At 36.6% G+C, this 24230-nt stretch overlaps 1 protein-coding gene across 5 annotated transcripts in view; it reads left to right on the forward strand.

Annotated features, from left to right (window-relative positions):
* The window catches only part of SRBD1 (S1 RNA binding domain 1), a 133493-nt gene that overhangs the window by 16448 nt on the left and 92815 nt on the right, over positions 1–24230 (forward strand). For all 5 annotated transcript variants that reach the window (XM_076334415.1, XM_076334418.1, XM_076334419.1 and 2 more), the window contains 6 exons: positions 855–990; positions 6675–6778; positions 11338–11445; positions 17252–17409; positions 18606–18696; positions 19748–19855. In XM_076334415.1, the coding sequence (XP_076190530.1) occupies positions 855–990; positions 6675–6778; positions 11338–11445; positions 17252–17409; positions 18606–18696; positions 19748–19855 (705 nt within the window). The remainder of the gene's footprint in view (positions 1–854; positions 991–6674; positions 6779–11337; positions 11446–17251; positions 17410–18605; positions 18697–19747; positions 19856–24230) is intronic.

Raw genomic sequence — 24230 nt, forward strand, 5'->3', positions numbered from 1 at the left:
TGATGTGACAGAGTAGTAGTTGCTTGATATTTTTTTTTCCTCTGCTGTGTACCATCTGGGACAGAACAGGGTTCTCAAAGAACAGATACCTTTTTAGGAGCATGCAGCGTTGGTTTGAATCTGCTCAGTTCTGTTTAGTTGACTCTTGTTTGCTGTTTATTGTGAGTAATGGCCAACTTCATCAAAAAGCTAGAGCACAGCAATATAATTTCAATGATGGGGTTGTTTTGTAAAGGATGTTCTCTTGTTACCAGACTAACACTTTCATTCTTTTGACCACTAGAAGCTCCTCAGTTGGATACACAGTGCTCTACAGATATATCCTGTTGATCTAAAGTGTGTTGTATGTGTAGTAATCATGAGGAGCATTCAGGAAGCTATGTGTTTGGGATCCCTGTTACTCCTAAAGATAATGAAAAGTTCTATGGGTGTTAAGTGCTCAAAGCAAGAAATTAATTCTGAGGCTGGGTAGATTCAAGAAAGATGTTGCACTTCTATAGAATAAGTAACTGCTATAATTTTTTTTGCAATTTCCCAAAATTTGTTGTGTGAAGTTGAACCAATAACGGATCAAACTGAAGTGCAGCTTTTGAGTATCCATTCCCTTTAGGAGAAGGGCTTTGTTCAGCTTTTTCTGAGGTCTGCTTGAATTTCTTCTCTTGGTGTGTTCCGGTCAGTAGGTGTTCTGTCAGTCTCGGCATTAAGATATGTAATACAGTTCTGCAGGTAATTGGAGTTAATGTAACTTGTAATTGGGCAGACTTCAAAATTAATTTTTGTTTAATAGAAGCACTAATGACTTGTTACAAGCTTCATGCTAAAATACCTTATTGACATTGGTTTCTTTTATTCAGATGTCAGCAAAGGTACATTTGTATCCAGTCAGCCTTGGCAAAAGTGTCGTCCAAAAGTGGAAATGAAAAAGATATCGATAAATTCCAGCTGTACCATGAGTTTTCTTGTAATATAAAGAACATTCAGCATCACCAGGTACACCTACAAATTTGTATTTTTTTCTTAGAATTTTAACTATAGCAAAGGTGGCTTTGCTTTTTAATTTTGTTGCTTAAAATTGATTCTAAAGATACTTGATTTTGCTTTTCAGTTATCAAAGGTAATAGAGACTTTCAAATTCTTGAAATGCAGAACTAAGCTGTTAATGTTTGTCTTAAGAAACTGAGCAGAGGACTGCTTATTCAGCTTGTCCATTGTCTAATTAATTCTCATTAAACAAATATTTATAATCAGAGATTTCAATATTGGTGTGATTTATTTTCAGCGTGTCATGCCCTCCCTCCCTTTCCCCAGTAACAAGTGCATAGCAGGTGTTATCAGGGGGGGGATGAAGGCTAAGTGATAATTTATGGTCTGTAGGGGTGAGATTGGGGCATTGCGTAGTAGAGGAAGCTGCTTGGTTGGAGTGTAAGTATTTGAAGCAAACTCGGATAAACTTATTCTTCGCTTCTTTTGGATGTTTGCTGCAGCACTGAGTCAGAGTGCTCTGAGCCATTTGACACTAAACCTGTCAGGTGAAACTGGTGAGAAGTATCAGGGAAGGATCCAGAAAATTGAAATTGAAGGTGACCTAGAAAAGCAGCTCTTGTCAGCAGCAACTTCATGTAAAAGCTGAACAATCAAAATAGAAAGGCGCAGGGGAACATCCCATGCACTACCCCAAAAATGCATTTGTTTTGCAAGTCATCAGTATTCCCTTCTGTGAAGCATCTTTGGTTATCCTAATCCCCAAGCCTAGACCTATATGACTAGAAAAAGAAATGAGGGACAAAGCAAACTTACTAGCTGATGAGAAGCTGATGACTTGATAGCTCGGCTGCTCCTGTTACTGAAGTTCAAAGGCTGAAGTGTGATGCACTCAGTCTAGCTGTCAAGACCGTTGCCCTGATTCATTACTAATCACTAAGTGAATTGTCTCTTGTTTTGGTCACGATTACCTAGCTTTAAAATAAACAAAACCAAAACCCAAACCAAAACAAAAAACTGCACAAAAAAGACCTTCTTAGCTGCTTCTGACCAGAAATGTCCCTTTCCTTTAGAAGGCTGCCTTATTCTACAGCAGAATGCTTTTCCTTTTCTATCTATGATATACTCATTTTCTCTCTGCTTGCTGTTTTAAATCAGTGTGATATTTTGAATTAATAAAGGATTTTCTTGCATGTCTTGAAATAAATTTATTACAAAAAATATTTCACAACATGTATGGGCTAATTTTAAACCCATGGTGTTAGGTGAAAGACTAAATTACTACAAGTAATTTTAATAGACAGGCCTTCTGTAGATGTTTGAAGAGGTACCTGTAGTTGTTCTCTTTGTAGTAAGTATGAACATTTACTGTATTTATATCAGTAATTGTTTGGTGAAAACTTGCTTCTAGAGAGTCTGGAAAAGTCAGTAGAGCAAGTGGAGACTACTGTGGTGACATATCACAAAGTTTTGTAGATTCATCAGGAGATTAAGTGTTGTGCTGTATGGGTTTTTTGTTTGGGTGCTTTACTGTTGAATGAATACTTTGGCTGTCAAAGACGGTTTAGTTTTTCCTGCACTGAGAGTGGTGAACACTGAGATATGCAACGTGTATTGGGTGTACAAGTGTTTCCTGGGATGACAATATGATTTACTTCTTGTCTGAGGAATCCTTTTTTTCCCGTTTTACATAAGGAAAACCGTTGCTTAGGTAGAGCCAGGGCTAGAAAACAGATTTCCCAAACCTGGTCAGCACTCTGACCATGTGGCTGCACTCTTTCTTATCCAGGATGAGTCCTTAGTTTGTCTGTTTGATGTTAAGATTAACTCTATCTGTTTTGGTTTATTTCTCCTTGTGTCTGTCACTAACCTTAATGTGTCTTTCTTTTCCCATTCTGGCTCTCCAGTGAAGTAATAACCATTGTTCTTGCAGCTGGTAGTCCTGTAGTCACGGGATGTTTTTGCACTCCTATGCATTGTCTTTCATCTGTATGTTACTGCTATTTGACTATTCTAACACACTGAATATTTCTCTATTATGAATGTTAAGAGTCTGAGTTGTTTGTGCTTCACTGAGGTTTCAAGGCCCAAGGTATGTCAGGGCTCTTTTGTACTAGTTGAGGAAAAAATTCATTTTATGATTATCTCTGACATGTGCTGTTTGCAGAGTTCCCTGTTCTGTAAAAATACTGTAACTTCTCATTTCTGCTGATTTTTGGTTCTTCGTTAGTTTTCCAGTTCCTTTCTTTGTCTCCCTTTTGAGTTTTGATGATGAAATAAGGAAAGAAAAAGTGTTTTCTTTATCTGCCACGTCTTCCTTAAGCTTAAACACTAGTATTGTGCTTCTGAAAGTCTTTCTCATAACCTTCAATTTCTTTATTACCTGACCTTACTACCCTGCTGATGCAAATTATCATTTTTTTCTCGTTTGTTTTCTTGAGTTATAACCATCCCTTTTAATGCCTAAAAGTCTTTAGTCTCTCCTTCACCTAAGACTTCGAAGAAATACTTCTTTTCTGCATTCAAAAAGCTGGTTAAAAATGTGTTCTTGAATGTGCTTTGGGAGAGGTGTAGATGTCTTCAAGTGAAGAAATTCTCTGGTTTGGTTCAGGATTTTTAGAAGAAGCTTATACCTAAAAAAGATATAGGGGAAGCCTGAAACTCAGAGGGATTTATAAAATTAACTGATCCCCCAGGACTGCAGGTTAAATAGCTGTGTTTTAACAACACTTGCAAAATTCACTGCTTTGAAGACCTTCTCTACTCCTTTCATGACTGCACACAGACAAGTGTTCTCAATGCATTTAGCTAGAGGCAAAAGTAGAAGTCAGCTTTAAATCACCTCTTTGCAGAGTTGCAAATAAAGGATTCCATAAAATACTGCAGTGAAACTGGTCATTGTCTGAGTATGAAGTGCTAGTAATCTTAAAGGTCTGTGGAGGACCCTAACTCTGCTCTAGCTTACATGTAAGTAAAGGGGACGGGCAGTAGACTAGCATGTTACCTAAAAGAGCATAAGCTGTGTCTTTATGACCAAAGCATTTGTAGCCGTGAGCATGCCTTGCAGGCTGTATTACAATGAGGTAAACTGGTGTGCAGTAAGCTGCAGCTTGGTTCTGCAGTTCTGCAGCTGTCGTCGCACATGCTGCAGTTCTGGGTTACTTTCCGTGCCATTGTCATTTTGTGTGTTGAGACATGCCACGAAATAATCAGGACTGGCATGGAATTGGGTTGTTTGACTGCAAAAGTTAAAATACTGAACCTGAAATGAGAAAAAACCCTATTTGTTTAAAAAAAACTGACACCAGATTTGGACATAATCAGATACCTGTGGGTGTTTCCAGCTGGAACACTTTTGCTCTCGGGAGGTTCAGCCACAGTTCCTTCCTTTGGCAACAAGGAGAACCTGACTGGAGTCTTAGGATGTAGTTGGGTAGCTATACCAACACTGTTATAACTAAGGAAAAAAAAATCTTTCAAGAGTTTATTTGAATTTTTGACTAATTGTAAACAGTTCAGTGTTTGTGTACGCCTTGGGGTTGCTTTCCTCTATTTGGAGATGACTGAATTGGTGGGAGGAAAGGAATTAATGAATAAAGTGTAATGTTTAAGGCAAGTGCTCTATTTTCAATCTCATACTTAAAAAGGAATTGGAAATTAAAGTCCTTGGCAAAATATACAAAACTTTAGTGAGTCTAAGTAAATCTGGAACACAGAGGAGAGCTGTGCAATGTGAAGGATGTATTTTTCTGATAAACAGAATAAGGTTTGATAAATCTTGTGACTAGATCAAATTATTTTTCTTGCTTTCTCTTAAAAATCTATGTTGTTTTTATTAACCCTTCCCCTGGATCTGTTCCAGTCTTGCATAAAAACAGTCTCTCTCCAGAACTGAAAGTTTACTTTGTGTCTAGAATAGCTGTATTTGAACCTGTTACTTAAAAAAAAACGAAACAAACCCACCTTTATTATCTTAGGGAGAGAAATTCAGTAATTACTTTCTTAATTGAGCATTTCCTGGATGATAATTCTTCTCTGAACGCGTGTCACTTAGAACAGCATAGGCAGATTGTTTAAGAATAAAAATGTAAAAAATATTAGTGACTGTAATACAGCTGGTTTAAGTTCAGGTGACTGACACATTCGGCAGACGGAGTGCCAGGAAGCAAAATGTGACCCTGCTAACAGTGTGCTGAATGATGACATTATAATTCTATCAGATGCATTCTCTGTCCTGAGCATCGTTTTAATTTCATTTTAGCTTGACATTTAACTTTCTCTTTTTTTTTAATTTTAAGTAAAATCGGAATAAGCATGAAAGCATTTGATTTGTTAAAATGTGTCTTTCTAATCTCTACATGAAAACATTTGCTTTGGCAGTCAAGGTACCAGATGCTATAATATTTCACATGTAATCTTTATTATTAGCTTTGTTGTTCAATGATATGTCAGGCCTGGTATGTCACAGGAGCAGTAAGGCTGAGGAATATAAATTGGTACTATGTCCTGGAGTCATTTTAAACCATTGTATTTAGCATATGTGACATGTCTGAGTTAGCTAGTGATTGAATTAAAGTTCATGATTGACACAGAATGTTCTGTTGTGACAGTGCTCAGGGCCTGCTACATACAGCAACATGTGTAGTCATACAGGAATGTCAACTTCTAGCAGATTTTTTTTATTTTTGAAAATTTTTTTTTATTAAATTATTTTTTTATTATTTTATTAAATTTTTTTTTTTTTTGCACTTTGAAATATTTTGGAAGGGAAAATTAACGCTAAAAATGTATTTTTTTTATTTGTAGCTGCTTCTAACTGTTGTTCTGTTTCTAAAAATCTCTTGACCAGTGAGTTTTCTTAATAAATACTATTAAGGATTGCTTCAGGTGAACACTCATCATCTTCACAGAGAGGTTAGACTAGTAGATACCCACCAGTATCCTCCAGGATACATCACTCGTATTGTGACCCTGGTTTTAAATGTAGAGCCACAGACTTCCATTTAAAATAGAACTCTGTGTGCAGATAGCACATGTGCAACGAGATTTAGCTTTAGATCATGAATATGCAGTTGTGTACACAAGAGACTGCCAGAAATATGTGCATACATTTTCAGGCTGGAGCGTTAAGGTTAACGTAAAGAGTGTATCTACAATATTTTCAGCTATTTATGAACTAGGTGTGAATAACTCAAAAAGTCATCCTCTTTCAAATTAAGGCTGATTACCTTTGTATCACAAGTTCTGATTCATAATTAATTTTAAATTTGGATTGATCTTGGGAAGCAAAATGACGCCTGAAGCTTAGGACTAACTTTTTCCCTTTCTGATCTTTAGTTCTGATTGGAATCACTTTTCAATTCATTTCTTGAGTTTTAATTTGGGTTATTAAACAAGATTATTCTACCAGCTAAATTCATGCTGACTTGTATTATAAGTGTGTTTAAGATAAACTGGATCTTGAGATTGCAGACTCCAGGAAAAATGTATGATTTGTTATGCCACGGCATGATTTAATCTGTGTTTAAATTGTGGATGTTATCCGTACATGCTGGTACTTTGTGAACTGATTTACTGTACCACCATCATGATTTGCTACAGAATGTCAAGCAAGCGCATACACAAATGTTGATAAGTTTATCTTTTGGATATTTTGTGTGTCATCTGTCTCTGCCATTTATGTTTGCACTCAGATTCTGGCCATTAACCGAGGGGAAAATCTGAAGATCCTGACAGTGAAGGTCAACATTCCTGACGGGGTGAAGAATGAATTCTGTTGGTGGTGTGTCAATGAAAGGTCTGCATGGATACATATTCTTACAGAAATCTTTTTTTCTATAGACAGCTGCATACTGAAATGTACCTCACGTGTCTCGTTACGTTAAGAGAACAATTTAAACGAATACTTATTAAATTAGATGAAATTAACAAGTGGATAATTCTTATTCTGTATTTCCAACTGGTGTAGCATTATGCTGAAAAGATCGTGCCTTTGGCCGTATTTGGGGAATTCTGGTACCATTCTTCAAGCAACTGAATTTCTAAAAATTTTGGGTGATTTTTTTGTTTCTTACTGATTTGCTCTTAAAAGTTGCTTTTTTTTAAGCCTGCAGTGAGATGTTTAGTGTTGCATAATTTTGAGGGGTTTTGCAAAAGTTTAGGTTAAATGTAAGTTGTTGTGTGCAATATCTCTGTCAGTCTTTTTCTTGGAAACTGCACCTTGATGTCCTCTGTTGGAGAATATTGTGATCCAAACTGTGCATCTTCCTTGCATGTATAAAAGACAGGTTTCTCTTTCTCAATAGTTTGAGATATTGGGCATTGTTCTGAGGATGTCTTAGAAACTCCTACCTTTGCATCCTAAAATTGAATAACCAAAAGGAGGAAAAAAGATAGGAAAAGATGCACTTTTACTGCTTTAGCATGTATTTTTCTTCCACACCAAGTCCAAGAAAGGGATGTGGTAAAAATGTTCCTTTTCACTGTAGAAATTTAATAGTTCTGTTTCCAGCACGGAAGCCTCTGAAAGAGTTAAAATATTGTTTGGCCAGATAACATAATATGATCTAGGACTAATAGTAAGTAACTTTTTTTTCCAGGAAAGTATCAGGATTCATAAACACACCTAAGTTTCATTCTAGTTTTAATACCTGTAACAGAAACGGAATTTCTGTCCTCCCCCCGAGACGTATATTCTGTAGGCAGAACGTATCTGTCACTCTTGCTTTTACTGCGTCTATGACAGAATTTGGAAGCACTGTGAGCCACAGATAATGGAACAGCTTGTCACTGCTACACAAATGAAAGTGGGATGTAAATTGAGATATTTTTGGTTGATTACACTTTTGTGAGTCATCCTGAGATAAAAAGAATATTGACCTTGGAAACGGAACTACTTACTAATACTTAGCATTCGTGAAGCTATATATGCTTATGGCTTTTTACTATTTAAGGACGACTTCTCCACCATCAGAAAACTTCAAAAGGAATGATTTTAGTAGATCTTGGTGCATTGACATCTAGGACAGATTCTGATCTTCCTTAGTAGATTGATAACTGTGTTATCAAATTGACAAATAGTAACTGTGTATTCTGCCCTGCAAGCTTGGAAGTGACTGTCCAAGGGTGGGAGTTGCATTATTTTCATTGCATCGATTTACTGGTGAGAGCAGAAGGTTAAGAACTTTTGTTTGAGGCAAGGATTTCAAGCCTTTGCAAAGGTATTAACTAATTTACTGAAGGTCACACACAAAATCAGTTGCAGAACCAGAAACGCCACCTTGCTACAGAGTTTGGCCAGTATTCTAGCCACAAAACAGTATCATCTACTGCCTGTTGAATTAGTAGCAAATATGCTGACTTTTATGTGTTCTTCTGAGGTGAATTTTTTAGCATTAAATGCCCCTGTGATGGAAAGTGGATTTGGAAGACTGGAGTTCTTCATTATTGCATTGAGCTCCATGTAGATGCTCTGTAAGATGACTGTATTTTCTTTGCAAGTTCAGAATATTTATTAGCCTGTAAAAGCATCTATATTTCCTTGAACATCAGGTTTGTGCTGAAAACTCAGAATATCCTTAGGCCTGGCCCCATGGATTGTGTTATTCCCCAGAAGATGGCATCTCTGTCGTCTGACAGTGAACCTAGCTCCATTAACACTAGAACTGCACTAGTCCCAAAGACTTAGTCGTGAAGTGGGAAACGGAAAAAGGATCAATGAGAAACAGACGGAGGGGGGCTGCTTAGCTAGCTTTGAGTGTAAAGACAACATGGAGTTGTTCCTTGGGAAGGGGCGAGATTTTGTTCCCAAGTGGAATTACAGCCTTGAAAATGAAGTTCGGTGTTAGACAATCTCTTTCGGTTTCCAGACAAAATCCTCAGATCCTGTGTAAAGTCCATGGTACAGGCCTCAAGGCATGCTTTGTCTGTGGTTACCATCTTGGTACAAGTTTCATAAAATGTTTTGGAGGAAAACAAAGCTCTCCTTTTTGTGCTTCACGTCTAAAAGCCTAACTGTGCTCTTCCTGGAACAGTTGTTAATTAATACAAGTGGTTCTTAACTTGGGCTATGTTAATTCTGTTGATGTATAGATTCAGCCTCTGAGGTGTCTCAGTAGCCTAAGCCATTTATGCTTATGGTGGTCCCTGTTGTGAGCACACGCACGTGGAGAGCTGAGTAAGATGATATTATTTATGTGGAGCTTTTCTAAATAGGGCTTCATTTAAAGGGCTTCAAAAGTCAGCTCTTGATTAAATAATCAAGAAAAATCTGTTCTTAGAGGGAAGCTTAACTAGGCTGCGATGATCTTTAAAAATATACACACATGCTTTTGCTTTGTTTTTTTGCAGTGAAGTGGATTTTTCTCTTTCCTCATGAAGTATTGGAATGATTAAAATGCAGTATTTGCTATGATTGAACTTACTGTTTGGATATTTTTTGCATTTGTAGCAATTTCTAATAGAATGTTGCCTAAATAATTTTTACTTATATATAGGCAGGTAATAAAAATATCTGCTGTGATAACCTATTTACAGAGAAAACGTTTGCTAACTAGCTTTAATGGATGGAAGAAAGGGGGAAACAGCTGCCAGGTTTCCAAATTCATTCTTATTTGTGCTGAGGATACTTTCTCCGGGAGTGTACTTATACTTGCCACCTGTAAAAACTTCATTTTTATAGAATTGGGTAGCAGTAAGAGGGTTTAAAGCCTTTGCCACTTTTATATAGGAATGGAAAGAGTCTCTAGTTACATATAAGTATAATAGAACTATTTGCAAAAACTGTTAGCAAAGTGATGAGGTCATATGGGTAAGCACTACAACTTACAACTCTAGATGTTGTAAAACTAAATGGTAAGCTTAATTCTGCTGCCATGTCTGTCTGCGTTAATGCAGTGTTGACTCGATCACGCATTTCTCAACTATTATATGTGCAGACACTTAAAGCTGTTTCAGGAAATTGTAGATCCCCTTAAACAACTGAAAAGCTGTCTGGGTAGGAGCAATTTAGGATTCTCAGTATTTCTGAGTGAGTGCAAGTAAACAAAGTCAAAAGTAAAATTCAGTCCTGTTTTTGCCTGGGCCTGCAGCTGGACACGTTATCAAATGGCCATAATTCTATCATGTTGCATTTAAAAAAACAAAACCAACCAACCAAAAAACTTACAAAACTTAGCCAGACATACTAAAAAATATGTATGTATCCCACTTTGCAGTTAGGGACCCAGGCATGTAAAAAAATACACTAAATGAAGAAAACTCTGAATGTTATCAGTATTTTAAAAAGAAGTAAAAAACAGGTGGACTGTAATGGAAAATGTTCATAGTCTTTACTTCTGTTGGAGTATAATACATCTGGCTGTGTCTCCTCAATCTTTCTCCCTTTGCATTGGGTGGACAATCTCAGTGAGTCAGTTGTGCTTGTTCAAGCACTGCCCCCCCTCCCCCGTAATGTTGCCCAAAACAAAAAGATCAATGGAATAAATATCTGGGATCTCTCTTCTGGAGAGCTTTGAAACTGAGGTGTATTTTAGGACCAAATTTGAAGTAATTGTCTTTACGGCTATGACCACTGTGCACAGTTTCCTTAGAAAAGGGGATGCTCCAAAGAGTTTGGCTTAGAAAATGTTGGGAAATCGTCTTGTGTTTGTTTGGTATTGTTTATTTTGTTTTCCCTTTTGCTAGAATGTTATTTACACTTTAGATATATCAGCAACAGATAAAAGAGAAGAATCATTTGCAAATTGTTTGGTTTTTGTTGTTTTGTGGGTTTTTTTTTTAAGGACTGCTGCAAAATTGATAGATTTCATTTTGAGTTTGAATAGAGATACTCACAGCATTCCAAATGAAATTTGAATTGGGTTTCATTAATTGATATTAGTGCAGCTCTTGAATTTCTGTCTGGACACAGTTGCCTTACAGCAGTAGCTCTGCAGTGACACTCACAGAGGATGTTTAGTCATTTTTTTATGTATCGAGGAATAGCAAATAATGCAACCCTAATGGTGATATGGAACAAAGTTCTTTGTTCAGTTGTGGTAAGCTTTGACTTCTCCAAGTGAAGAGTAACATTTTTTTATATTTTCTTTAAAACATAAAATATGATTGCATTCTAATACCTAACAAAAAAAGATAAAAGGTAGGCCTTGTCCCTTGTCTGATAGTAGAACCATGAGCAACTTCTCATTCCATTCATATTTGAAGCTATGATTTCATTGCCTAATTATTGTAGTAATTCTGCAGTTTATAGGACATTATACTCAATGTAGAAGTCTTTGTTTGAAAATTCCCTTTTTTCTGAGTTTTTGCATATGTTCTTAAAATATTTCTTATTTTTCTTTTTCTGTTCTTTTGCAGATGGAGACCTAAACAATTTTTAAAACCAGAATTAATGAGGATACTACGGAATTCGGTAGAAGATGCATATAAACGTCTTATATATCCTCTCCTCTGTAGAGAATTCAGGTAAGCCCAGAATGGATGTGTATTTTCATACTACCAATTTCTTAACAATTCCCTCCCCAACTTTTTGTTAGAATATCTTTTATCCATTTGAAAATATCAGCATGTTTTTAATGCTCAGTGCTTACAGAAGAAATGAACTGTGTAGTCTTGGTTCTGTAGATTTAATTTGTGACCCTATGTGGTTTAGGCTACAGTAGAGAAATGATCTTTCTGTGAAGTCATTTTACATGTTTACATATTTGTTGCTTGTACATTTATCTAATAAAGTACAGTTTAGATCTACATTACCGTAATAGTTGCATCTTTATCCTTGTATTAGCATAAACCATTATGTCACTGAATTTTCCCAGCATCTCTTCATGTCACAGCAATACTACTGCCAGTGACATTGTTCTGACTCCTTCTCTTTTACCTCTCTGAAAGAAACCAGCAAAGTAATTGTTGTGGTTGGAAGCGTCCCTCATGTTTGTCATCTGCACTTTGTGGTGAACGAATTAGTCATAATGTTAGTCTGATACCATTTTGTGGGTATTGTGATGGCTCTAGAGAAGTCAGTAAACTTATTTCTGGTGATACTGTAGTAATGATGTCATCAGGCAAAGTGTCACTTGTAAGATCTAGAATATTGTTCTAAATGTAAAGGAAATTTAAAACTTAGTATCAAAGTAACATTAATTAAATAGGGTTTTTTCATGGTGTAGTGTAGGAGTTTACCACATAATCGAAATTACTTAACATGTCAAAAAGTCTACATTCTAAAAGAGTTATCTTCTAATGGCTAACAGTACTGATGGTGTGATTCTTCTCTTGAATACAAGAGAAGCTCCCCAAAGCATAACATGTTTGATTCTGGCAAAGCTTTCTGATATGTGACCTAAGTTTTAATACCTGTTTTGAGGTAGTTCAAATGGAGTTTATCAAAGAGACCCTGTTTCTTGGACCAGAAACATTGAAATGACTTGTATCAAAATGACGTGTTGGTTATTCAGTACCTAAAATCAGCAATCACATTCTGAAATACAGTTCTTCTGTACCTGCTTGGCTGTGCTCTTATGTTTCTGTTCAAATTGGAGTTGTTTTCCTGGCATTTCTTTTCATGAGCATCATTGGCTGGATCTTCTATGTTCTTCCCCTCTGAAAAGATCTGTCAGCTAAAGCTTTGAACAGCAGATATTTCTAATGGCTTTTGGGTTTCTTCACTACAGTATGTTGTGTTTGCTCATTACTTTGCAAGCAAGAGTGCTTCACCTCTTTTGATTAGTGAGCCTGTGTTTTGCTACTGTGAATTTCACAGATTTTTGAAAATGCCGAGTTCACTTTTTTGTGACCACAGTACATGTAGCTACTTAGGGGAGGCACTGTGTCTATTGTTTGGCCAAAATGATGAACATCTCATGATGGTGAGTCCAACTGTTGGCTTCTGTCACATGAGTGTGGAAGTAGTTGTCATTCCTAGCCTTCTCTACAATCAAACTCTTTTAAAATAAGGAAAAAAGGCTTACCTTTTAGTGGGGCTTGGTTTTATCATAAATAAGCAAACTGACATAAGGGTTCTTCAAGGCTCTTTTGTTGTGTTTTTGCTTCGTGGTTCCTACCACAGGACTGTTGTGGCCTCTGTGGTGTGTATAACACTGAGGGCTGCTGCAGCAGTAGGTTGCTGAAGGTTTTCTGTTCTCTTAATTAAAAAAAAAAAAAGGCTTCCTTCCCTATTACTTCCTAGATGTAACTCACAAGTCATAAATGCAAAGCATACAAAGCTTGCTGCCTGTTCCTGAGTGGATGTCTGCTTATGTTTTACTCTCTGTGATAATTTTGCATGATTGGTGGTGTCTGGTTAGGAAAAGCTGAAACATCTCCTATAGAGAGGAATGCAAAGCACCTGCCAGTAGTATTCCTGGTCCATGACCACTTAACCCTTATCCTTCTTTTATTCTCTTTCCACCCACACCAGAAGCTGATTTTTAGGACAGCAAAGGGCTGCTAAAGTATTCAATACCTCCTTTTAGCATTAATATTTCCAACCCACTCCCCACTGTTCTTTTTCTTTTCTTTTTATTATCATTAAATGTTGGAACAGAAAGTTTCCAAGAGTGTATTGAAATTTCTGGTGCTTCTAGTGATCAGAAGAATGAAACTTGCCAGCAAGACAGTTACCTTATTTATTGTTTAATTTCCTTTCTTCCACTCTGTCAGATAGCATCATTTCTTGTATCTGGTATAATAATGTCCAGTGTTGCTTTTGGCTCTTTGAAATACATTTTATTTTGTTGCAGTACTGCATGGAATGATTCCATCAGGATTTGATACAAGTGATGTGGCACGGACATATTTTTTAATGGATAATCCTTTCCTAATTTTCCATGCTTTCTCAAAGTGAGTGCTTTCTCCCCTCTGTCTTCAGGGACACAAACATTTCTCTGTATATCTTGTTTCGCACCTGAAGCTAGTTTGCAGATATTTTTCCATGGAAAGGATTGCCTCTCAGACTGTATATGGAAGTGGGGTGTTTTAAATCTCAATTTAAAAACTGACTCTTAGAACATTGACTATAGAAGCTAGTAGGTCATGATTAGGTTATTTGCTTTTATTACAATATACCTGTTAGTGATATACAGTCTGAGTGCTTCATAGAGTTCAAGGCAGGGGCTTGAAATTCTGACTTGGTTGGTACTTTTTCATAAAGTAGCAACTGAAGGGTTTTGTTTTGTTTTTTACAAAATAACCATTCCCCTTGTGTTTAGAGAGGAGGACTGCTATCCGCCTCTGCCTTATATCTCTGCCATATTAATGAGAATTGTCACAAATTGGAAAAACATGAAGCTGGGCATCTTGCCATTTGGATGAAGCCAGTAGTGCACTGAAAAAGGGAAAGATATTAGATTGTTTGAGGTAGCTTGATTTTTGTTCAAGGATCAAATGACTATCCCAAACTTGAAATTAAGGGCCAGTACTTGGGACAGTAGATCATGTCATTGATACAAGTGTTGAGTGAGAGACAGTTAGAGAGAAAAGAGAGGTCTATATTTGAAATAAAAAAATACAGGATATTATGTAATAGAAAGGACGTATGTTATGTTCCCCCTACGCACCTGGCACTTTAACATTTCCTGTTACTATAAAAGTTTCTGTATATTCATGCCAATTTTAAACATGATTTCCATAAGGTGCACATAACTAATAGCATGTGTTTAGGGGCAATTTTAATTCCTGCACAAGTCTCCCTTCACAGGTGGACTGATGTGAATTTGCAGTGTGGGAGGACTTGGCCTTGTGGGCAATAGGGACCCCGTATCTCTGGGATAGATGGAAAGCTGGAACTTGGCCTGTCTCTTTATAAAGCCTCCAGTCTAAGAGCATTCAACCTTACCTTATTTACAAGCCACTTTTAAACTTCATTTCTATGCACATGTGGCTGGTTGAATCTCTATTTTGCGTGTATGTAGAAGATCCATACAGCTGTGAGACTTAGATATTTGCTTTTCCTCTGGTCTCTTACAAGTGGCATCAAATTGTTCTGTCCCTGGACTCTCCCTGGAAGAAGCTTGTTCTGTGGTTTAGGTTATTTTTGTGTATTTTTTTTTAAGAATGGGAGGAGGATGCTGCAAGACTGAATAATCAGGAAATGAAATGGCAACTGAAGTTCAGTGGAGATGAGTGTAAAAATCATGCTTGCGAGGGGAAGTAATTCTCCTTTTATATAGAATATTATGATTGACTAGGCTATGACACTTCAGCTCGGAAAAGAGAGGACTTAGAGATGAATGGCGTGTGAAGAGTGGCACAGGGTTTCTAGGGATAAATTTTTACTCTCTTCCAGTATAAGACCTAGGGGGGCCATAAAAATTAAAAAGAATCAGCTTCTAACCAAAAGGTGGCAGCTATTTGCACAGTTTGTAATGCACCTGCAGAACTCACTGCCAGCGGACTATGTGGACGGAAGAAACATGCATGGGTTCAGTAGGGGACTGGATAGTTGGACAAGAGATCTGTTATGGGCTACTAAAGAGACAAATCATGTCAAACCCGGGAAATACTCTGAGCTGGAAATAGTTGGAGGCTACGATAAGATTATGGGACAAGTATACTAGTGCTGCTGTATCAGCTCCCTAGGCAGCTGCTTATAGCCACACTTGGAGACAGGATACTGGGATAGAGGGACCACTTACCTGAACTAGTGCAGCCATTCCCATATTCTTGTCTTTAGTGGTGCAATACACAGAGTGTCTGCTCTTTGGTGCTGAGCGCATGTTTTGAATTGCTAAGGAGTCTTGGAATGCATGTATACCCTTCACCATCTCACTTTAAATCATGTCTGTGTTAATTTGGTATACTTGATACAGAAACAAAAAGCATGGGGATATAAGGGAGCCTTTTGCTGTTGCACACTTCCTTAGAAAATGTTCAGTCAACAATGTGTGAAAGAGAATCTAGACCGCTTTACAAATGAGACATGATTACAAATGAGACATTTACAAATGAGACAAAGTACCAGCTCTTTCTGTACCACTGTGGGATGAGACAGGGCTGAGCCCGTTGTTTGATTGGATCCTGGGCAAACTCAGGTCAGACTCTTAAGTTCTTCCACATCTGAAAATTGCTCAGAACAGCTTCATATCCCGTCATGTCAAATAGCCCTTATGAGGTTTGTGTTTGAATTGTTTGTAGCCTGCTTGTGTCATGCATTGATTGACCTAAACAACTTGAGTAATTTCCCTCACCCCATTCTTATAGGGTTAGTTAATGGGAATGCAGGTTTTTTTCTTCTGTAAAAATAAACCCAGGTATTACTTTTTTCGGTGATGGGTAAAAGGAAAAGGAGAATAAGGTCACTGGCTACCCTTTAAGTTATATGAAGGCTTTACTGGATTGCTGTTGCTTGCCTAATTACTGTAGTTACTGACAATGTAATGCAGCTGAAAATGGCAATGAGTACCTGCAAAAGAAAAAAAAAATCAACTAGGTGATGAATATTTGTGTCCCCATTTAGACTTTTTCAATTTTGCTTTTTTTGTATAAGATGCCATACCATGACAGAAACACTTGTCCTTATCAGTCATTATCTTAATGGCCACATCTGACAAATAAGACATAACACTCTGCAGTAAGTATTCTTGCTTGAAGTCATCAAAGTCAATCCTTGGTGCACTAACTCACTTTTCTCTTGAAGAATATGGAAAAGAAAGGTAGGGAACATCATGACCCCATCAGCTTTCTAGTTTGGTTCTGAGGAAGCGGAATACCCTCCTAGAAAGACCTCAAGTCTAAATGCTTCTGTGATGACTGTTAGATAATGTAATTCGTAGATGAAATTAAATGCCTCATGAGTCATGGTGTGTTAGCAATTAATTGGATAGGCCCTTCTAGTTTCTCTCTAGTACCTCTCAGCCTAAATGATCATCCTTTTTTTTGCTGGGTAGTGATTTTTCTCTAGAACTGGGAAGTTATGATGAAGTCAATCCATGCCGCCTTCAAATCCACTTTTCTTTGCAATTAGGTATCAGCTTTGATGGGAAGCTGTTCTTCGCTCAAAATTATGAGTTGATGTTTGAATGTTAGTTGGTATGTGTACATTCTTATAGGTGTTTCTATTATACTCTTTATGTTGATTTACTTTCTTAGACCCAGAATGAGATGATCATATAGCTGATCCTTTTTTAAAAAGTGTCAAAAACTTGATTGGAAATGTAATATTTAATTAAAGATAATGAAAACATGATTGGAAAAAGCCTTACAACTTTGGAACAATTCAAAAGTGCGTTTGAAAGCTAATTGAGGGGAAAATGTTTTTTGCTTTCATCCTTCTAAGATCAAAGTTGACATCTGATGCAGAGAAAGAGTCTGTGATGATGTTTGGGAGAAATCTCCGGCAGTTGCTTCTGACCAGCCCTGTGAGGGGCCGTACTTTGATGGGAGTAGATCCTGGCTACAAACATGGCTGCAAGTTGGCAATTATTTCACCGACCAGTAAGTTTCAATTCCAAGTATTTTTGAAAGGACTGATAAAAATATATTTATTTAGAGGAAAGGATCATTTCAAAACCTACTTTTTTATTGAACTGATTTTTTCCTTAAGCTTTTAGTGTTTTCCACGCATCCTGTCATGCAAACTCCTTTCTTCAGGCTTAAGGTTACGTTTCTGGCACCTGGATTCCGGTGTCTCTTTTGGTGTTATTATTCCTCTCTAAAACAGAATTTAAAATCCCTTCTGCTTTCTTGAATACAGGTTCAAATAATTGTGCCTCTCAGTAGTCAGCAAAGAGAACACCTGGCATTTTTATTGTTTAATAAAGAATTTGAATTTAAATACTTTCTTTAACTTTGCTTTTTTCATGGGTAATATCTTGGACATCTGGACACTTTATCAGCCCCTTTTGTTTGGTAGTATGTGTGTTAATGTGAGAAGTCAGAAACATTGTAGTTGCAGAACTTTTTAATTCAGTTTTTAGACAGATATAGAACAGAGCCTTTCCAGTTCATCCTAGTCTGATCTGGGGATACATACCTCTTTAGGCCCATGCGAAAATGGTTTGTTTTCCTTTTATTTTGTCGTTGCTTTTTGTCTGAGAATATATCTGGCCAGGGTGGATGTAAGGAAAGATGTGTTCTTGACACGTGTTAAAATGGCAGTAAAGGTAAGGTAGATGGTTATTAGCTTGCATTGCACCATAAGCTATCAGTACCAGTTAATACAGAGTTATTTCCAAATGTGATAGATGGGATGACGGCAAGAGCTGGCATCGGAGTCCTAGAGCTCCTGGACTGCAAGTCCCGAGACTGCATTCCTAATTTTCATCTCTCTTTACTGGATCTGTAAAATGTACTAGACTAGAGCAATAAATCTTTTGCAGTGAATTGCTGTTTTTCTCTTTGACAATATAATACACTTTATTTGCCTAATATGACTAGATGCTCGTTACTTGTTGTGTGGATATGTCCCCAGGGAACTAGAAAATGTGTCAACTCATTTTGCTTTGGCAGCCAAAGCATTTAAGTCCTCTGCCCACCATACATTTCTTCTAATTGGATACGAAAATAAGAGAGAGATGGCTTATTAAGAAGCTTTCTTTGCGAATCATCAAATTAACTTTAGTAGTTCTGCAGGATATAGCTTTTGGATCTTTGTGGTTTTTATCATATGGCTTTGCCTTTCATTGTTCTAGGTCAGATACTCCATACTGATGTCGTTTACTTGCATTCTGGTCAAGGATTTCGTGAAGCTGAGAAGATAAAGAGGCTTCTGCTACAGTACAAGTATGCTAAAGAAACTTCCATTTATTACTCTTTCTTACCAAACGTAATGAAAATCTTCACTATATAAATACTTGCTTTTGGCTGGAATAAAAATTCTAATGATTTAACTGGAATTATTCTTTTTTTATGTAGTTCAGAGCTTATTTTTCTTTTAGTCTACGTTCATGCTTTTACACTATGTAGATGTTAGAAGCATATGAAATCAAGCCATGGCTATGACTAAGGCTGCATGCTATGAATGTATCCCCATAAAGCTCTGTCAATCCATTTATTTATAGGAATAGAAATTAACATTCAGCTAAGGAATAAGATTAGCCTCACTCTTCCTACCCCCCACAACCCCCAAACCACTCATCGATCTTTCCCTGTTCCAAAAGCCACATTTAGTCTTTGGAAGAGTTTTATTAAGCAAAGGAAATCCTGCTCAGATAGATCTCCAGATGGACTTGCAAATAGGGGCAGCATGATTAAAGGGCTATTGTATCCAACTGTTTTGGGATCCCCTGTGGACAGACATCTGGTTAGCTGCTGAACTGCCACAGCATACAGTCCAGTTTGTCTTTAAGCATTAGATTGGCTTCGAACAAGGTGATTTGATGGCTGACTGGCTGTGGTGGGGCCAGTCAGAGGCAGTGACCTTGCAAGCTGTTGCAAACTATGATGTTCCCATTAAGGAATTAAGATGATTGCTTGGGCTTCTGCCCTTTTTCATGACTCGTAACAGATGAGGGAAATATGAGGTGAAAGGGTTTGAGGACTGTAAATAACATTACTTTTCTCTTATGAAGTATCATTTTTGGGTTTTCTGCGGGTATTACCACTGTTCAATTCCATTACAAATGAGTGAAAATTTTGACTCATCTCATGAACCGTCACACTGCAAACCTGTTAAACACAACGTGATATTACTAGGAGTACGTTCTTATTAAATCTGAACCTTGTATTATATAAAATAAGATGTATTGGTCATTGTTGTGCATTGAATGCTATGTATGAAAAAGTCTAAAATAATAATTAAGAGTAATTGTTCATCTTTTTACCCCATGCAAAGCTGTAGCACTGTCGTGATTGGCAATGGCACAGCCTGCAGGGAAACAGAAGCTTACTTTGCTGACTTAATTATGAAGAAATATTTCGCACCACTGGATGTTGTTTACTGGTAAGGTCACTTTGCTGTGATACTCATCTTTTCAGCATATTTTAACTTAACAGATAGTTTTAAATGTAATTTTTTTGAAGTGTTTCTTTTTATTGCCTTGTCTGTCTTTTTTGAGTCAAGCTTGACCCATCCTTCCAGCCAAAGGAAAATGGCTGTAGCTCTTTGGAGCATGAAAGTAGTTCTCCTGAGTCAGTAAGAGAGACTCGCTGAAGCATTTTATTTTCTCTTCCTGAGGTTCACTCTGTTGCTATTATCATTGTAACAAAGTATGCAAGAATAGCAGCTCAAACAGCCAAGGACCTGTTTGGCATTGTGTGTTTATTTCTTGATAAATGAGGTTTAAATGCAAATGATAAAGCTTGTGTTGTCTGACTATGGTATGGAATGCTTACTAATCCTATGGGTATTAAATGATCTGGGAATAAATATTTTGTTAATAGCTGGTAGTAGTGAAGGTATTTATCCTCTTTAAACTTCAAATTTTGTCCGTTAGTTTGTTGAATTCAAACTAAACTATTCTGCTGTTGGTTTGGATAGAAACTGTACTATATTGCTTTCTTTTTTTCCCCGTGTGCTTTTTTTAATTCACACCTTTATTTTTTTTAAAGCATTTTTGGCGATTTACCTTGGATTATCTTTTGTGCTGAACTTTAACAGCACTATTTACTTTTCACTGTCTTAACGTACTGAAATAAGTTATCGAAATTTTTGAAAAAGTTATGGCCTTTCTCTGTTCAAACTACTATATACATTTAATGGAGCCTTTTCTCAATAGATTAGGAAGTTATCTTACAGAAATGTTCAACAAATGTATTATTCCTGCTAACTTATACTATCATTTAATTGCACTTGTTCTTTGTTTCTAAGATTTCTAAGTAAATTTTCAGCAAGATCTGATACTTAAATTTCCTTTTTATTTCAGGAGACATAGTGGGGGTTTTCTGATTTTAATTGTTTGCAAAGGAAAGAGTCTGTTCAAGCTTCTCAAAAATTAGACATCCTCTTTCCTGAATCCAGCTTGAAAACAGTGGATTTTTAATGACTGTAGAGAATGGAAAACATTTCATACTGTGTGGTTTTTGGCAAATGTTTAATTTCACTGTTGTTCACTTCATATAGTTTAAAAATCCATTACATTGACATAAGCACTTTGTCTGAAAAAGTAATAGTGATTTTATTTATTTATTGATCGTATGCTACAAAAATGTAAATAACTAGTTTACACAGAAAAATTTATTTATATAATACTGTGGTGGACAGTTTTCTCACTGTGTTTTCCTCTTTTGCTTTAATATTGTCTGCCTGTTTATAGTTCAGGATTACAGAATTTGCAAAGTGATTATCAGTATTGTTTGGTTGTGGGGGTTTTTTTTGGCCAGTAGAACTACCAAGTTCTTGGAACTGATAAAAGCTCCTGTGAAATAGGAATTAGTATAAATGCTCTAAGGCAGAAGTCAGGTTATCAGATTATTGCTTTTTCTAGTAGTGACAGATAATTTTTTAACCTTTTGCTTTTTCTGAAACTTGTGATATTTGTAGGAAAAATGTATAAATGCAGTTGTTTAACCTGCGAGATTAATTCCTGGAAGTGAAAAACAGCATAATCAAAACAATTTTTTCTTTCAGTATATATTTATATTTTTAATGGTTTACTTGCGTTGTCCTCATATATGGTGAAGAGCTAGTCCCTACTTCAGAATTCGTATGCAGAACACTGAGGTACTGCATATTAAAATAAAAATCAGAAGAATGCAGGGGTGTTTTTGTATTGCATGCTATAGGTGACATATTTGATGCTGTTGAACTTTGTAGACTGCTGTTTGTGTGTGAATTTTTGTGTGGGTTTACAAATAAGCTGGACTTGCAGTCCTTGTCTCTCTTCACATTTTGAGTCTTGACTGAATTTCTTTCTTGAAGATCGGGGTTCCCATGTTGCCCTTTCTGCTAAACTAGTTTTATGTGCATCTCGTTGCATTATCCAGTGCTGGGGTTTCCCAGCCATGCCACTGAATCCTGCAAGATAGCCACTCTGTTTGCTTTCTAGCTCCAGAAAACCTTAATCTCCTTGGTATTTCTTAGTAACAGAAAGGAACGATGAGTCCAGACATCTACCTCCCCACTTCTGATAATCCAGTGAAATGCCTGGAATTTGTCAGTCTGAGTTCAAAAATGTAAGTGATACTTGCTAAATGAGGAGCAATTAGTACAGAATTATCATTTGAGCAATAGGTAACAGTAGGCATACGTTGTGAGAACTGCTATACCTCTTGAGGGGAACTATGAAAGATGACTTGGAAGAATGTGCTCTGCTGATCATCTTTTTTTTAAATAACAAAGTCCCCCAGAGCATGCACTCTCAGATGACAAAAAACTTTTCTGTTTCCATGTTCAAAGTCTTCCCTTGGTTATGTTGTTTTCTCATGATAGGGGAAAATATGAGGGCTTTGTTTATACGTAGGCTAAATACAGATCTCTAATCAGTTCTGTGGAAACCCATGGTATGCTTTTGGTTCAAGTCATCTTTATAAATTGTTTTTCAATTCAAATCTCTAAGAAACAATTTAAGTAATGTTGGAACAGTTCATTTTTAAAGATGATCTGCTTCAGCAGATTGCAGTTATAACTAAAAAATGGATTTACAAATCAATTTAGTGTTTGAACTGTAAAAAAAACCCCCACAAAACACAAAACCCCCCACCAAACAATACAAAAAAGACAGAACAAAACAAAAACCCTCCAGTGCTTAAACTGTAACAGAATGAGTTAGTTGCATCTAACATTATACCATTTCCCAAGCATTCAGCTTCTCGCAGTGATGCACTGACCTGCACGAAGGTGGAAATCCTTGCCCAGCAAAACAGAACTCAGTTCGTTGCTATGTGCAAGTTTCAGACAATTGCCAATTGTACTTGTGTTTACAATCTTTTTCCTTAAAGGAGTCCAAATGTAAAGTGGCTTGGCAGATGAGGCTGGATTGTTTTCTAGTGCTTTAAAACCAAAATCCCAATTAACTTCTTAAGCTGTCATTCAGAAAGGTGGCTGATAGAGAGGTACTACTGACTTCGGCTTCCTTGGCAAATAAAGCTTGTAGTATGATACTACTTAAATTTTTTGTTAGAAGTGGAGAATAGGATCAGAAATGACTGTTAAAAAAATAAAAATCTGTCCATACTTTTATGTCCAGTTCATCATATGGAACTTGGATCATGCATTTCCAGGGAAATGAGGCAATAATAGAGTCTCTAATTTTAGAAAGAAGGTGTGTGCAGTTGATGCATGCACAAATAATCTGGACAGGCATGCACTCTAATGAACGTTAATGATAATAACCAGCTGAACACTAATTGATTGCATGTATGTGCAGTACGTGCTGAAATATGCTGAAATAGTCTCTCTACTACTAAAGTCCTGTACAATAATTTCAGAATTGTGCATGAAGTTATTCCTTGGCTTCAGTCTCTGACTCTAGTGAGCACTTAACTACAGACTTAAGTGAGAACACCGTTTCACCTGTTTTTCAGTTGTGTGGCAAGAATCAACTTAACTGATTCTCACTTTAAAATATTTCAGTTGTATCAGTGTCAAAAGAGACTTCCAAAATAACTTTCCTCATTTCAGTTTCTCTCAAACATTATTTGATGACTGCTTTGACTGCTTTGTCTTTTTTAGTGCTAATAAATATATGAAAAGCAAGCAATTAAAATAACAAATCCTCAGCAATGGCAAGTACAAACGACGTATAGTTTTACTGAAGTTTTCCAAGACGACGACAAATCAGTGAAGACAGTAGTAGGAAATGAGGCATATGGCACAATTTTTCATGTGGCTTTAAAACCTGTCTGGACTCAGTTTGACAGTTTTTGATTTAAAGCAAATATTTTTCACTATTTTTGTAACCAACATGCTTTCAGATACCTACATCCAACCTAAATAACTGCAGGACTTTCTTTTTTTTTAAAAATGTAGTTTCCCTTTTAGAGCTATGTTTATTGACTTAGATTAGGACTGGACTAGAGCCCAGAGACAGTCATATCTAGTCTTCAGGTTTTTTGTTACAAATCAGTTTTTGTTACAAGGTTCAATAAATATTCTTGATTATTTCTGTTAGTTCTATTGTGAGCTCTTGCCAAAGATACATTGTATTATAACCAAAACAGATGTTCTGTTTTAGATAAGTGTATTTGTTTTAACAGGACCAGAAATGTAAATGAAACAACAGTGTGTTCAGCATTAACATGGCAGATTATGAACTCTTAGGATTTCATTGGCCTTTTTGGATTAAATGAAAATCTTGAAAAAATATTTCAGGAATCTCATTCCGTATTTTGATCACTGCAACTGTTTTTCTTTGATTGCTGTCAGTTGTAGGCATCTT

The sequence above is a fragment of the Aptenodytes patagonicus genome, chromosome 3 (assembly GCF_965638725.1).
Source record: "Aptenodytes patagonicus chromosome 3, bAptPat1.pri.cur, whole genome shotgun sequence".
NCBI classification, from domain to species: domain Eukaryota; kingdom Metazoa; phylum Chordata; class Aves; order Sphenisciformes; family Spheniscidae; genus Aptenodytes; species Aptenodytes patagonicus.